This window comes from Pungitius pungitius, chromosome 17, assembly GCF_949316345.1.
Source record: "Pungitius pungitius chromosome 17, fPunPun2.1, whole genome shotgun sequence".
Classification (NCBI taxonomy): Eukaryota; Metazoa; Chordata; class Actinopteri; order Perciformes; family Gasterosteidae; genus Pungitius; species Pungitius pungitius.
In genome coordinates, this window is record NC_084916.1 from 16,077,274 (window position 1) to 16,092,482 (window position 15,209).

Here is a 15,209-nt window from a genome sequence, read left to right on the forward strand (position 1 = left end):
CACCTTTGCTCCAATGAATGGGAATCTTCAGCATTTAATACTATTTACTATTGCTCAATGGCCACAGACCAGAGATCTGTCTGCCTGATGCAACATTACCCACAATGCACAGAGCCTGCATGTTTTGTTCACAGTTTTAGTGTACTGTTGTTACGTCCCTAAAAGGTCTAGGGGTGGGGGACGCAAACAATGTTAAATAATAAGCCTGGGAGGTCTTGACAGACAAGTATTTAATGCACAAAACAACTGAAAACAATCTTCAAAAGGAAGACAAGCTTGGCTTCTTTGGTTTGGTCTCCAATTGGTCACTGACGAACCCACCACATGAGTGAGTGACATCACCAGCACACACAGGAGAATCACACACACACCCCCCACACAGCAAAACAAAACACGGCACGTAACACCCCCTCCCATAAGAGAAAACCCTTACCCCATCTGCACGAACTTCTGAGTCATCAGAAGTTAATAAATCACAAAAATTCCCATAATCGTTCCCACATCACTGACCCACCAGTTCAACCAGAATCTCCCTTAGATTCCTCATTGTAGCCTCCACTGACGGGAAAGCGCGTCAGCCACAAGGTTGTCTGCTCCCTTGTGTTTGATGCAGATGTTGTATTGCTGTGCCAGGAGGGCTCAACATACATCAAACGCTGAATGTCGTTGTTCACCTGGGCTTCACGTCACCATCAAACAACACCGCACCAGCGGCACTGGCATCCACCTCAAGCTGGGAAGGTCGAGTAATGTCAGGCGCAGCCAGCACAGGAGCACTACACAGGGGAGACTTAGCAGAGTTAAAGGCATAGCTACACTTATCATGCCACACAAAAGGAACCACAGGACCACATATTCGACCAGAACATGCTCAAAGGGCTCACCACCTGTGGGGACCGGCCGCAGGGGAGCAGGTTGCACAGGCTGATTAGGCTTACCTACCATCTGGCAAGTACTGCAGGTCAGGGTTCGAAATGACTTAGGATGACCCCTAAAATGTAACGACAAAAAATACTGAAGACTACCTTGCTACACTACTGTATATACTGCAGGCAAAATTCTATTGACACACTTTTGAAGGTGGGGAAATGGTCTTGGGATGTTTTTCATGGTTTGGGCTAGTCCCACTATTGTAGTGGTGTCTGGAGAAGTGGATTGGCTATAATCAGGTAACCCCTTTAATTCTGGAGCAACAAAGTTACAGTGCTCTGCCACATCCTGGTCATAAACGAGAGGGTCCGGACGTCTGAATCCATCGGCCATTTCGCTTACCGCGGTCGAGATTTCAAAGTTGACGTAGGCTACTTTCTAGAGACGAAGTAATCCGAGAGATGTCTTCTGGATGGACATCCCACTTCTGACACCATGTTGCCTCACATAATAAAGCATTGGAATGGGAGTTGGAACCTTCTTTATTTGTGACCACAGTTCAACACCACAAATCCCTGAGTGGCGTTTCCGCCAACCACATAACAACCAACACAAAGCTAATCCCGCGAGAACCACTTCTACTACGGTAACACCTTAGGGTCAAACAGTACAGCTATATACAGTTTACATCCAATCTTGAATATAGTGAAAAGAAAGGGTAGATTCTTAAGTCTGGCGTATTGTCACCCATGATGACACGCCCCTCCCAGTTGATGCCCCTCCCCGTCATGCCACATCAGGTTTAAAAGTCTGAATGTGAAAATATAAGTTTTGAATCTGAAAATATAAAATCCGCAACCAAAAAATACAATAAAGTTATATATCCAAAAAATAAAGTGAAGAAAAAAAATGTATAAAAAAAAACGTAAACTTTCATGTTCACATTTTATGGCTTCATACAGGACAGGCGCTAATAAACGCATTCAACGTAATGTCTCGACAAAGGCCCAGAGGCACACATGGCTTTAATACACATGGAAAGTGCAGGTGATTGAGTGATTGAACACAGGTGGAAACCATCCGGGACGACAATCACAGGGGATGACAGGGCAGAAAGTGAAGCTAACCCAGGGACACAAGAGGCAGGAAAGTACTAAAGAAACAGGACACAAACCCATAACGTGAAGGAGGCCGTATGAATGGAAACTATAAACTAAAAGCTTTAGCCTCATGAACTTCTAACAAGCTTCCAAAGACCTTTTTCTTTAACCTTTTAAATAGGTAGTTTATTTGTTTCCCTTTTATTCACCCCCTTCGCATTCACATCCATTTGCTCCGTAAGCAATCCGTTGTCAAGCCTTAAACAAGTTAAATGCTCATAATGGTTGGTAATGTTTGAGTATTTGATGCCTTGCTAGCTTACGGATCATTTTATACTCTTCATTTCCAGCATGTGGTCCAGTTCTTAGATATTTGTCAGTGAGTTTTTCAAAGTAATGACTCCAGTTTCCATCACTGTCTGCTCCAAAACCAAACACATGGACCTGGAAAATCATAGGTAAGCAATTTTAGAATAAGAAGATGAAAGAAAGGCTTTAATAAATCTTGCTAAATAACACAAGATCATGGGTTTATTTTTTCCTTGACCATAACTTCCACCTGTGTAACGACATTCACTCCATTTAAAAATAAACGTACCTCGTCACAAATATGCAGGGCAAGAACCAAAGCCATGAAGCCGGTGGAGGGATAAGTGCCCTTCTTCTGCATCCACACTTCATGGATATTCCTCATAAAAGCCGGGTTAACAACCATCACCTGTCATGAAATCAGAATTAGGCTTTCAATGTATTTTATAAACCATTACCGTTGGAGCATATAATGTTTATTGTTGAATACGTTAAAAAGAAAGATGATTACCAAATCCTTGTTGAAGATCGATTTTCTTGGCCTATGTGGGGAAAAAAGCATGAAATGTCAATCTTAACATTAAATGATTGTATGTAAGTAAAGATGAATTTTCAAATGAACCCCTGTCTTATTTCACACAAAACTCATGTAGAAATTAAATACAATGAAATAGCTTGTTTTGTTGCCTAAATACAAGGAAAACTACAACCGGCACTCAATCTTTGCATTTCAACTGAATTATGCTGCAGGAATTTTTCTGCACAGGCCTTGTAATGAAAATTTTACTTCGGATTAGAAGCAAGGGGCGTGACAGACGCTTGTGGTGTGTTTGAACTGTAAGTTTACCGTGGCCTGTAAGGCAATTGTCTTTGTATAGCACATTTCAACAGCAAGGCAAATCAGAAGACCAGTTTCAGAGGATGGACCGTAGCATCTCAACTAGAACAGAAATTAAAAACATGACTCACTTTCCAGAAGGTTGTGTGCTCAGAACCTTCGTAATCCATTCAAGATCTCTTATCTTAAATGTAAACAGCACTGGATGAGTGGTGTTATCCAACTGAGAAGAACTCTCTGGATACATGACACGATGAGTTGTTCTGTTCCCAACATCTGCTTCAAAGCCTTTGATATGACCCCTGTTAATTCTAAATTGTACAATGGGATGTATTTCATGAGTCAACGTTAGGGAAAAAACAGACGTGCGGTTTGACACTTAGATTCTGACTTTGATGAAAATCATCGATCACGTTTGTTTTGACTCATTTACCTTATGACGTAGTCCTGGAAATCTATAAAAGGTCCGTAATGTGATTTCAACAAATTACGAGAATTTCCCACCACAGCACAAGTCCTGCAGCGGCCAGGGGTGGGTGCTTCAAGAGGAGGGTTGGCTGGGATCAGCTGAAAAACCCTTTCCTTGTTTTTTGCGTAGTCACTGATGCTACGTCCTTCAGGCTGTATGCGCTGTCAGGAGCACAAACTAGTCGTTAGACCACATGCATCATACAAAATACACAAATTGAAAGTGAAATGGACAATATCTTTTCAGTATTTGATAATTTTGTGAAATGCATGAATATTGTATATTCTGCTTCGTGAACTAAATGAAGGGATTAGTCCTTGAACAAATAGTCAAGGTTAATTGAATCTTTAATTACTTCCAGGAGTATGATGCCGTTAGTCGCATGCAAGACTGTTATGTTCTTAGGTCACAATTTACCTTCCACCAGTTGTAATCATCTTCTGGGAGACTGTAGTTCCTGGATAAAAATGGTTGTGGGAACTTGCTCAAATTGTGAATAGCCAACGTCTCATTTTCAAATAGACATTGGTCACATGCACAGGATCTTTGTTCCTTATGCAGAATGTATTGTGAGACATCTTCTCCCAAAAATAAATAAATAGCAGAAACACTCGAGAATATTACGAGCAGGCGACCAATTAATTTCATCTTGGATGTGCGAGGCCGGATGGGAAGCCGCTCCTATCTGTAGTGAGATACACAAGGATTATGGTCAGTGGTGGAATGTTATCGGGCTCAATTAATGTGTGGTATACTTCACTTTAACAGCAAGTTCTTCATTGAAGTCGAGATACGTTTGAGCCTATGTCCACAATATTGACGTTTTCTCAGTGCTCACCTGCTTTGTTTGACAGCTCGTAGTGCTACAAATTGTAAATCTGAGAACTTCGGGGGTATTGCACAAAAGCAGAAAAAATAAATCCGGGCTAAGTGATAAAGCTTCGCTTGACTTAGTGTGACCCGCTCGGTTGCACGTTTGCCGAGCCGTGATGAGAAGGAGGAGCGAAGTCAATTCAGGTGCACATATCTCGGATAAGTGCACGTCCACGGCTTTCTTAAGTAGACCACGATATCGATTACAGATTTACTGATGCAGAAATGGAGAAAACGCCGTGCACAGCACATTCCTCACCCGCTGAGCAGCAACTGATCAAATACATGAGGAAGTGAAGCATATCATTTGCATCAAAAGGAATACGGCAGCTCTATCAGCTGTATGTATCTGTGTTGATGTGCTCTTTGTGTAGACTACCATGTAAAGTATGGGGCGCCGTTTGTCAAATGTCGCAAGTTCTAAAATCCTGCACTGTTTTCGTACATTTAGCGTTATATGAATAAAAAAGCAGGACAATATTCACATTTTTAACATTTAGAGACCAAATCATGTAAATACATGCAACAACTTTTCCAAGTACAATGTTTGGCAGTAACACAAAGTTGTTAAATAATAAATGTTAAATGTAAATGTACATGTTAAACTTTATATATAAATGTTAAATGTAAATGTAAATCTAAATGTTAAATCCGTATGAATTGTCTCTAAATGTTTGAAAAAGTGACATTTGAATATTGTTCAGTTTTTTTTATTCATATGATAATGTTAAATGTACGAAAACTGGGCAGGATTTTAGAACGTGCAACATTTCACAAACGGTGCCCCATAGTAAAGCACTATATGAATTAAATGTATTATTATTTAGCCTATACTTTGCCTTGGAAGTGCGCAGAGAGAATTAATGTTCCTAACTAGTAACTGGTAACTGTAACACGTTTATTTCGGATCAGAGCGGCACCGCAACCTGCAACAGGCAAACTGTCATATATTATATCATATCATATCATATATATTGAAATTGTCCAACGCATAGTTTGGCATTAAAGAGTTTACCTCCATAAACTCATCTCTATATCAGGCGTATACAGCTGCCCGATAAAATAATAATATTTATTTTCTATTCTCAGGATCATTCAGTCATTAGTATTAGTATTATTGACATTAGTCATCATCAGTTAATAACTATAAATGTTTTAGTCGTGTCCTACCTTAACACACTGTAAACCCACAAAGTCTAAAAGACTTAGTTAAGCTTTTGATTGGATGAGGGTCTCCGTTGGTGTGCGTTCTGGTCCGTAAGTCAGCGGAGGTTCAACAAGTAGCCGGTTTATGCCAATGTCACTCAGCCCCGTGCGCAGACGTCAGGTGGAGTTTGCGCGTCTGTCGCACAAACGAAGACCTGTGCGCGTGAAAGCAGAAGTCAGTGCCAGACAGGTACGCAGGGACCGCCCTCCTAAGAAGGCAAATCAATGTCAAAACCCGAGGGCGCAAATCAATACGATAGAAATAACAGAAAATGAATCTTCCCTCTCCTTAATACACTCTGCACTGAGGTGCTCGTCAAAATAGCGAGTATTGATGTGCAAGTCAAAATAAAAGCTTGATCTTTATTTATATTTGATACTGGTGATCTTCCCAAAAACAAGAACATCCATATTTATTTAAATACAAACAAACATACCCATACCATACCATAGTAGGGGAGAGCGAGGCATTTTATTGTTTAATTACAGCTGCTGTATTCCCTTTTTTGTGCATGATATGCTTCACTTCCTCATACATTTCATTACAAGTTGCTGCTCAGCGGGTGAGAAATATGCTGCATCAGTAAATCTGTGATGGATATCGTGGTCTACTTAAGAAAGCCGTGGACGTGCACTTATCCCAAATATGGGCTCCTGGATCGACATGGCGCCTCCTTCTAAGCGCGACTCTGAAAACGTGCAACCGATTAAGCCGCAATGAGCAGGTCACACTAAGTCAAGCGGAGCTTAACCACATAGCCCCGATTTCTTTCTTCTACTTTCTGTCCAATACCCCCAGGCACACCATCACGTTTTCCATAAATAAATAGCAAATGATCTCACGTGATGTTATCAGTGGAAACAGAATACGTTTGCTCTCAGGGCCTCGGATAGCCGTCGGATGAACAGAAAGCTGAGCAAACATTAGGAGGGTTTATGGATCAACACTTTAGCCTATCAACTATATATCACACAAACGAAAAGAAACATGTAATTTATTTATTTTTACAAATTCAATTCCTTAAGGGTTCTGCTCAGGAGGTTAGACTCTAATTCTTACAATTACAACAGCACTACTTTACTTATGGTTGTATTTGAAGGTGCAATGCTTCAATGAACGCGTTCATTGAAGCATTGCACTGCCCCCACCGATCACCACACAAAGCAACTTTGTTACTTCCACATTGTTGTTCTGCATGCATTACCCGCTTACGTAATTTGATTCTGGCTTTCACTTTGCAACATACAAATAAAAAAAAAAAAAAACAGTGAAAGCAAGTAGAACAAATGTAATACTAATGTAATTATTAAATAAAGGTTTGTTTAACGTCTTCATTTGTTTCTCATAATTATATAGAAACAGAGTTTGTAGGAGCCAAGAGTAATAAAATCCTGACGCTTTCATAGTATTCTTCACCTGAGGAAAAGGAAACCACAAATCAATAAACAAACCCAGTTGGTCGAATAAGGTGAATTGATCTTAGCGTCGAGGTGAAACATTGAATGGGAAATCGTCGGTTTGCATTGGTGTCCATAGGTCCAGACCTCCCCTCGGCAGACGCACCTTTTCACGGTCTGAAAGCCAATGACAAGGGCAAAGTGTGCTTTTGTGGACCTCAAGAACCCAGTTTTGTGTCATCCTGACTTTGCTGAAGACCTCGTGTTGGAAACAGATACCTCAAGCAGAGGTTTGGCCACCCATTGTCCCTCAGTGTTTAAAGTTACACAGTTTACTGGTTTTCCTTCACGGTAAGAAATCAAATGGAGAGGGTGTAACAGACTATCAACCGGTCATAATAAAAGGTACTGTTTTTTTTTTATTCAAGCAGAAGAAGTTGAAAAACCATGAATGTCCCGAAGGAGCTGCATTTAAAAAAAATATTTGAACGGTTTGAAAATGTGAAGGATGTGAAAGGTATAGGGTGCGAAAGTAATAGAATAATAATAACAACAAGAAGGTGAATACAGATTGTAAGAACAATAGAGGCAGCAACAAAACAACAACAAAAAGGAACCACATCAACAATATATGGAATGCCGTTTTATCCACAATTAAATAAATGAAAATACATAAATACATGAAATATGCATTTGAAATACATCGTGAAATAAATAAACGAGGCAATGAATACATAAATATTAAATAAATATGATCATTTCATGGTACTTTTATTTTCATTTATTTATTTCAAGAGACTTTTATTTCATAATGCCACTTATTATGAATAACGAAAAAAGAAGTTTGCTCTCAGGGCTTCTGCCATCTGTGGCCTTATGAAGTAAATGGAAGCTGAACCAACAAAAAAAGATGGAGAAAAGACACATTGCACTTTGTTACTGTTCTTCTTTCCTTTGTGTGTTTGAAAAACGGTGTGCCTCGCCACGATCTGTTCCACCTGTTTCCTCCTCCCATATACAATAATGTATTATATACGTTTTTATACATATATAATAAATACCACAGAACATGTGTTTTCAGGATTATTTGAAGAGGAGTTGTGCTCTTCCGTCCCTCTGAGTGGCAAACCTCTCAATGACCTTCTTATAGAAGTCAGGAATGTCCCTATCAACTATCTACTCCATGTAGGGCATAGGCAAAGCATTAAGGCGATCCTGTGTCATGACGTCCTCACGGGACGGGAGCTATTTAAGGACGCTGATTTGATCCTGCCTTACACTTTTCTCTGTGCAAACATACAAATGAACAATTAAAAAAAAAAAAACTATAAAAACATGAAGTAGAACAGACGTAAGTAGCCAAATCCAAAGTGAGATAAACATGAGCGCAGTCACGCACTCAAACTGTCAGATTAGGTGATATATGAGACTGGTCATTCCTGCCAAGGGACCCGTGCCAAGCTTTTCTTCATGCAGGTTGAACCCGTTCTTCATTGTTTTTTTTATTTTTATGTTATCAAAGTTTCCCATACCTACACAGCGACTGGGTTTCAACTGGTGCTGGGCCAAGAGTAAAAACAATACGAGGCATTTGTTGTAAACAATATGTTCGTACTTGACCGAGGCGTTGATTACAATGAAACTAGACGTCGACACAGTATAATGTGTGCTCAAAAACAACTCTGTGATCCGACGTGAGTAGAACTCGGGAGTCACTGTGTGGGAGTCAGATGTCAAAAAATGATTGAATGAAAGAATAATGTTCTACTCACAAAATATCGAAAAAGTAAAAGATTTAGTTTTTAAAAGTTGTATTAGACATGTTTGCATGCATGTCTGCTTATAACCGCTACGGAGACGTGAAAACCCAACCCAGTCTCCAAAAAAAGCGTGAAATGGCTACGTTGGTCCACCGTAATAAACGGAGTCATGTTACGTTTTCCCCCAAAATAGCGTTACTACGTTACGTTTCTTTTGGCGCATTCATTTACATTGCTGTAGGTCACGTGACTATCAAGTTTCCGGTTAGCGAAAAGAAAATCATGGCGGACGGTCGGCATATTATCCGTGAAAATCACGGTGCCTCCGGGGGTCGTCCAAAGGTCAGCTCCGCTTGTGTTCTCAACTCTCTGCCCAACATGAGGAGGGACATGAAGTGGAGTCATGGACTGCAGTGCGACACGCCATCAGAACCAGGGGCACGTGCATATCCCAATCGCGCTGATGGTCGGCAGTCAGGATAGATAGCTGTTCGCCCAGAGTCCGGTTAAATCTTTCCACTAAATCCATCACTCTGGGGGTGGAGTGGTGTTGTACGGGTCTTTGTGATGCCCAGACGTGTACACATCGTGGTAAAATTTTTAGATTTGAAGTTTCTCCCCTGATTGTTATGGATTGACTCTGGCACCCCCAGCCTACTGATTATCCCCTCCACTAGGACATCAACAATGGTCTCGGCCTCCTGGTCCTTAATGGCATAGGCCTCAGGTCCTATAGTGAAATAATCCACAGTAGCGAGTATGTAGCGATTACCTCTGTGTGTGAGTGGGAGAGGCCCCAGAACATCTACCCCCAGCCACTGCATGGGCTCCCCCACTGGGAACTGCTGCAGCTGAGCCCTGGACTGGCCCTGTGGTCCTTTGCGAGCAGTGCAGAGATCACAGCACCGACAAAAGTCCTCAACGTCTCTCCTCAGCCGCCCCCAATAGAAGGCTTGACGGACCCGCCGGAGTGTTTTGGTCACCCCAAAGTGACCGGAGCCTGCAGAGCCATGCATGGCTTTGAGAAAAGCCCCCTGCATCCCTCTGGGTACCACCGTCTGCCATTTTTTCTCTCCCGACGCTGGTTCCAATGGTTTCCTGATTCGTGATTGTATGTCTTATGGTGACAATATTTTTTTCCACTTTCCATTTATTTTCCATTGTGATCAATTTATTTTCATCTATTTTCAAAGACACAAATGAGTTTATTACATCACAATAGTTTACTTTGCCGGATCTTCTGATTGATTAATAATTGATACTCCAGAACCCGCTCAACGCTTCAAAGTGTCTCGGACCAGCTGCTCCCCCTCTAGTGGTCACATGGGCTCATTGCAGTGAGAATGTGCCGCTGATCCTGGTCCTGAATCCTCTGTTTGCATCTGTTTTTTCATGATTTGTGATTTGTCACCTTTGCTCAAATGAATGGGAATCTTCAGCATTTAATACTATTTACTATTGCTCAATGGCCACAGACCAGAGATCGGTCTGCCTGATGCAACATTACCCACAATGCACAGGGCCTGCATGTTGTGTTCATAGTTTTAGTGTACTGTGCAATGCATGCATTGGAAAAGATCTCTGAAGCAAGGTCCCAATGACCTTAACTGCCATAGTTTTGGAATCAGATCAGTTCATTATCTTCATATTGTGCTTCAAAAAGTTACAATGTGAAGTCATTAACATTGAGTCCATCATGTGAACGTGCCAGATTTAGCGATAAAGTGCTCATTTACATCACTTTTATGGTTAGTACCAATTCACACATTGCCTCAATGTGATCACGACATCCTGGGTCCTCGGTGTGTGTGTGTCGAGTGTGTCCACGCGTCAGTTCACATGACGCACCATCGTGGCTGTTGATGCACGTGCATTGTTTGTTTGTTTGAGCTGATGAAGCTCGCTGCCTCATTATGTAATGATTTTATTTGAATAATCCTCCTGGCTGTTGTTTGTTTGTTTGTTTGTTTGTTTGTTTGCTTCTTTGTACGTAAATATCTGCCTTTGTACCAAATACTCTGCCAATAAAGGTTGATTAGAATAAAACAAACAAAAAATACATTTACATTGTCAGACGCACTGGTCACGTGAACGGTCACATTTAAATAAAGTTGCAAGAAGAAGAAGAAGAAGAAACAGAAGAAGAAGAAGAAGAAGAAGAAAAAAGATGGAGGAGGAGGAGGATAGGAAGAAAAAGAAAAACATGAGGAAGAGTCGTGTAAGGATCGTAGACGACAAGAAAGATCTGCTATTTCTTGCCGACCTGTTTTTAGAAGAAAATAAGGTACGAAGAATATATTCTGAGAAATGTAGAGTGCCGAGATATTTTTTCCTAATTTGCACCTTCGCCTCGCCTAGCGTCGTTTAATATAGTCACTTGAAACGTATAGTTATTTCTGAGAAGTAGTGTGTATGTAACGTTTTTTTTTACTGTTGCCTGATATTAAAGAGTTTGTGTTTCACGTCAAGCAAAGAAAAGAGTCAGCTTCAAGCCACCAAAAAGGTGTTTGGCTTGAAGAAGATGAAGACGGCCAACCTCTCCCAAAAAGACGTAGGACTGGGGAGAAACGGAAACGGGGACCCGCCACTGGTTCGTGGTCTTCAAGCTTATAGCTAGCTTATAATTATTTATTTATTTTAATGAACTAAATTATTAATTCTAATTATTCTAATTATCTTTATACTGTTGGCAGTGACGTCTGGGAGCGCAGAACCTTCCTGTTCGTCGACATATGGACAAAAGGCAGAGACAGAGACCAGCCAAAACTTAGGTTACTTTTCTTATTCTCTCTTCTCGTGTTTTTGTTTTCTTGTTGTTGTGTTTAGCTACATTTAACCTTACTTTACAGCTAATTTTCTCCTTTGTCTTTTAGACTCCCTTATCCAAGAAGTTCAAGACCTCTTGGAATGTCCTGTTGAAGAACCTGTCTCATCCCAGTGGAAGGAAAGGCAACGTTTAACCTTTGAAAAGTGGAGTACGTTAAGGCCCTTTATGGTTAACCAGATGTTATCATCACAGAGGCCTAAACAGGGACTATGCCAACACTGTGGACAAAAGCTTGCAGTAGTGACATGCAGAGATTGTTTGCCAAGACCACTTTACTGCACTGCGTGTGATATTGCAATACATGAGTCTATGGTACTCCATAACAGAACTATGATAGAGGGTTTTTTTAGGCCATTGTCACCTTCCACATACATCAAGGAAGACGAGGGAGGAAAATTCTCCTACCATGAAAAAGGTAACCAACCAGTTTGTCCTGTAGGTGGCGGTACTTGGTAATCTTGGCGTAAACTGCAAAGCCACACAGTCGCTTGTCAGAACCTGCAGAGAGACATCAAATAGATCGCTCAAGGCTGCGCGCGTCTTATGCGTGAGACGCCTACAGCGATGCACGTACGCGGGACTGTGAGATGGGCACGTGCACGCCGTGCAGAGCGAGAGAGAGGCCCTTTCTCATTATGCGTTCTCGTGTGGACTTTTGTTCTTGTGGACTCGTGAAACGTCATCACTTGCAGCCCGAGGACTGTTCCACCAATTCTAAAGTCCGCATCTAGCCGAATTATTGTATAGTTCTCTGTAAGATTTTTGATGTGTGGTCAGCCGTCTGCCCTGCCTGTTGGACTTCACTTATTCCCTCCCGACCCCTCTCACTTGCCTCCCCAGCCTGCTGGACCCCACCTGTCCCCACCACCCGCTCAATCTCTCTTGTCTCTTTCTGTCCCTCCTGCAGTATCCCACCTTTCCTCTCCTGACCTTCCCGATGTTCCCCCCCTGACCTCCTTAGGATCCTCCAGGCCTCGCTCTTCTGCACCTTCAGCAGATTGTTTTGCCGGGCATGTTCTGGCGAGGTGTCCTTCTCTGCCACACCTGAAACACCTCATCTTGTCATTGGTGGCATAAATGATACAAACTAAATCTTCTACGTTAACTCTAAACACAAATTTGACACAAAACAAATAGGCTTGGTCTTATCTGTGTTTAAGGACGCTGAATGACTTGTCAGTCATTTTTTTATTTAATCAACGGTTGGCTAGCAATAGTACTTCTAAGACCTGCCTTCTTTTAGGTATCATATTTCACTTATTTAACTGGGTACATTCAATATTTCAAAAACACATATTGACATTTCTTTTGAAGTTCAATATTATTTTGAATATTCTAATGTTTCTTTTTTTTTCTTGGGCTCAGAGGTGGTGCCCAGGTGCCCAAGCAACTTTGCATGAATTAACTGCTTACGTAATTTGGCTTTCACTTTGTCTTTTTCATTTCAACAGTGAAAGCATGGAAAAGTAGAATGAATGTAATAAACATTTAACAGACAGGTAAAAAGTCAAATAAAGAAAGTCCCTGTAAGAAGTATTGGTTCAGGGGAGGGGTCCCCAGAAGGAAGAGGACACGGCAAGGTTGCATCTCAAGGGATTTTATTTAATTTTTCAATTCTATCCAGCTCGCTCGTCAGGCGTCTCCTCCTCCCGGCTCGCCGCTACTGTCTTTAAATAGCCGGGGAGAGAAGCAATTGATTATTGGATGCAACTGGAGCTGATTACGCCTCCACCTGGCGCCATTACCTGAGCCGCTCCCCCTCTCTCTCTCTCCCCTGCAGCCGAGCCCCAACCACGCCCCCCAGCACAGTCCCGCCCTCAGTAATTAGTTCAGTAATTAGGTGTAACACTTGACTCTCCCCATTGCGACAGTTATCTAAACGCTCTCTTGCAGGTTAAACCTGATCTTCGTTGCTTAGTCTTTTTAACGTCTTCATTTGTTTCTCATAATTATATCTGCCGGTGGGAGAGAGGGGGAGTGGCTCGGGGAACAGTGCCAGGTGGAAACAATAATAACCAGCTGGCGGTGATTGTGTGTGTGTGTGTGTGTGTGTGTCTGTGCTCTCCCCTACTTAAACAGTAAGGCGGGGGGCGAGCGAGGGGGACACCGGTGCGTTTTTTCCCCTGAAATCAAACTAATAAAAAAAACATTGTATCACACCCAAACACACTCACCTCTGTTCCCTTGTATCATGACAACAAGAAATTTCAAGATAAACCTTTTGCTTTCATAAATATGACAGTTTTAGTGTGTAAATGCCCAGCAGTGTACGGTCCAGGGGCCCCTATCGGGCCACTTGTTAGATGGGTTACCGACTAAAATGTATGCCCCCACCCCCTAACTTGATTTAGGTCTGTTGCCTCAGGGCAACATGTAAATAGTGTGTCTACAGGCGTTGCGTAGCCACGCTTTCCCAAAGAGACGCTCAAATCTTGGCAGAAACGAATAAACGGAAGGTCTTCTACAGTCTCTGATAGAAGATTATGAAAGAATAACGCATACTTCTCGCTAGAAATGCCATTAAAATGCATACAAATGCTGATGCTTCTTTTAAAATATTGTGTTTTTCACGGAGATTATGCCGACCGTCCACCATGTTTTTCTTTTTGCTAACGGGAAACTTGAAAGTCACGTGACCTATTTGCAAAGCAATGTAAATGAATGGGCCAAAAGAAACGTAACATAGTAACGTTGTTTTGGGGGGAAACGTAACATGACTACGTCTATTACAGTGGACCAAAGTAGCCTTTTCACACTTTTTTGGGAGACTAGGTCCAGACTTCCCCTCGTCAGAGGGAACTTTTTCACGGTCTGAAAGCCAATGACAACGGCAAAGTGTGCTTTTGTGGACCTCAAGGACGCACCCAGTAAGAACCCAGTTGTGTGTAATCCTGACTTTGCTGAAGACCTCGTGTTGGAAACAGATACCTCAAGGAGAGGTTTGGCCAACCATTGTCCCTCAGTGTTTAAAGTTATACAGTTTACTGGTTTTCCTTAACGGTAAGAAATCAAATGGAGAGGGTGTAACAGACTATCAACCGGTCATAATAAAGGTACTGTTTTTTTTTATTCATAAGTAGTTGAAAAATTATGAATGTCCTGAAGGAGCTGCATTTTTAAAAAATATTTTAACGGTTTGTGAAGGATGTGAGAGGTGGTGCGAAAGAAATAGAATAACAACAAGAATAAAGATTGTAAGAACAATAGAGGCAGCATTCCAACAACATAAAGGAACCACATATCAACAATAAACCCAATTGGTCCAATAATGCAAATTGACCATAATGTTGAAGGGAAAAGTTGAATAGAAAATAGTTGGTTTATATTTGTATCCAAACATATTTTAGTGGGTTCTCCAGACAAACTCCTTTGATGCGTGGAGGGCAAGTCCCCAATGACTCAGTGGTGCGCAGACTTCACCTCAGCTGCCCTGCGTTGTTCCCAAAAGATGTTGCAGAACAAGTTGTGAGGGAGCGAGAAATGAGTAAAAAAAACTCCATTGGAAATGAATGTTAAAAAAGGTTATGAATTTGATTTGTATTCAAATTAATTGTATTCA

At 41.5% G+C, this 15,209-nt stretch overlaps 1 protein-coding gene and 1 long non-coding RNA gene across 2 annotated transcripts; one reads left to right on the forward strand and one right to left on the reverse strand.

The window, feature by feature from the left end:
• Positions 1-681: 681 nt before the first annotated feature.
• LOC119219551 (CMP-N-acetylneuraminate-beta-galactosamide-alpha-2,3-sialyltransferase 2-like) lies at positions 682-9,888 on the reverse strand. Its single transcript, XM_062558649.1, has 8 exons — positions 9,876-9,888; positions 9,633-9,700; positions 3,551-3,747; positions 3,249-3,419; positions 2,791-2,821; positions 2,569-2,688; positions 2,294-2,414; positions 682-776 (listed from the first exon to the last, which is right to left on the reverse strand). Exons 1-8 carry the CDS (start codon positions 9,886-9,888, stop codon positions 682-684), a joined length of 816 nt encoding a protein of 271 aa, XP_062414633.1.
• Positions 9,889-11,270: 1,382 nt separating this feature from the next.
• LOC134107175 (uncharacterized) lies at positions 11,271-11,962 on the forward strand. The gene is made up of 3 exons (XR_009942660.1): positions 11,271-11,413; positions 11,517-11,594; positions 11,697-11,962. It is a non-coding gene; the product is annotated as an uncharacterized LOC134107175 (long non-coding RNA).
• The last annotated feature ends 3,247 nt before the right edge of the window (positions 11,963-15,209 follow it).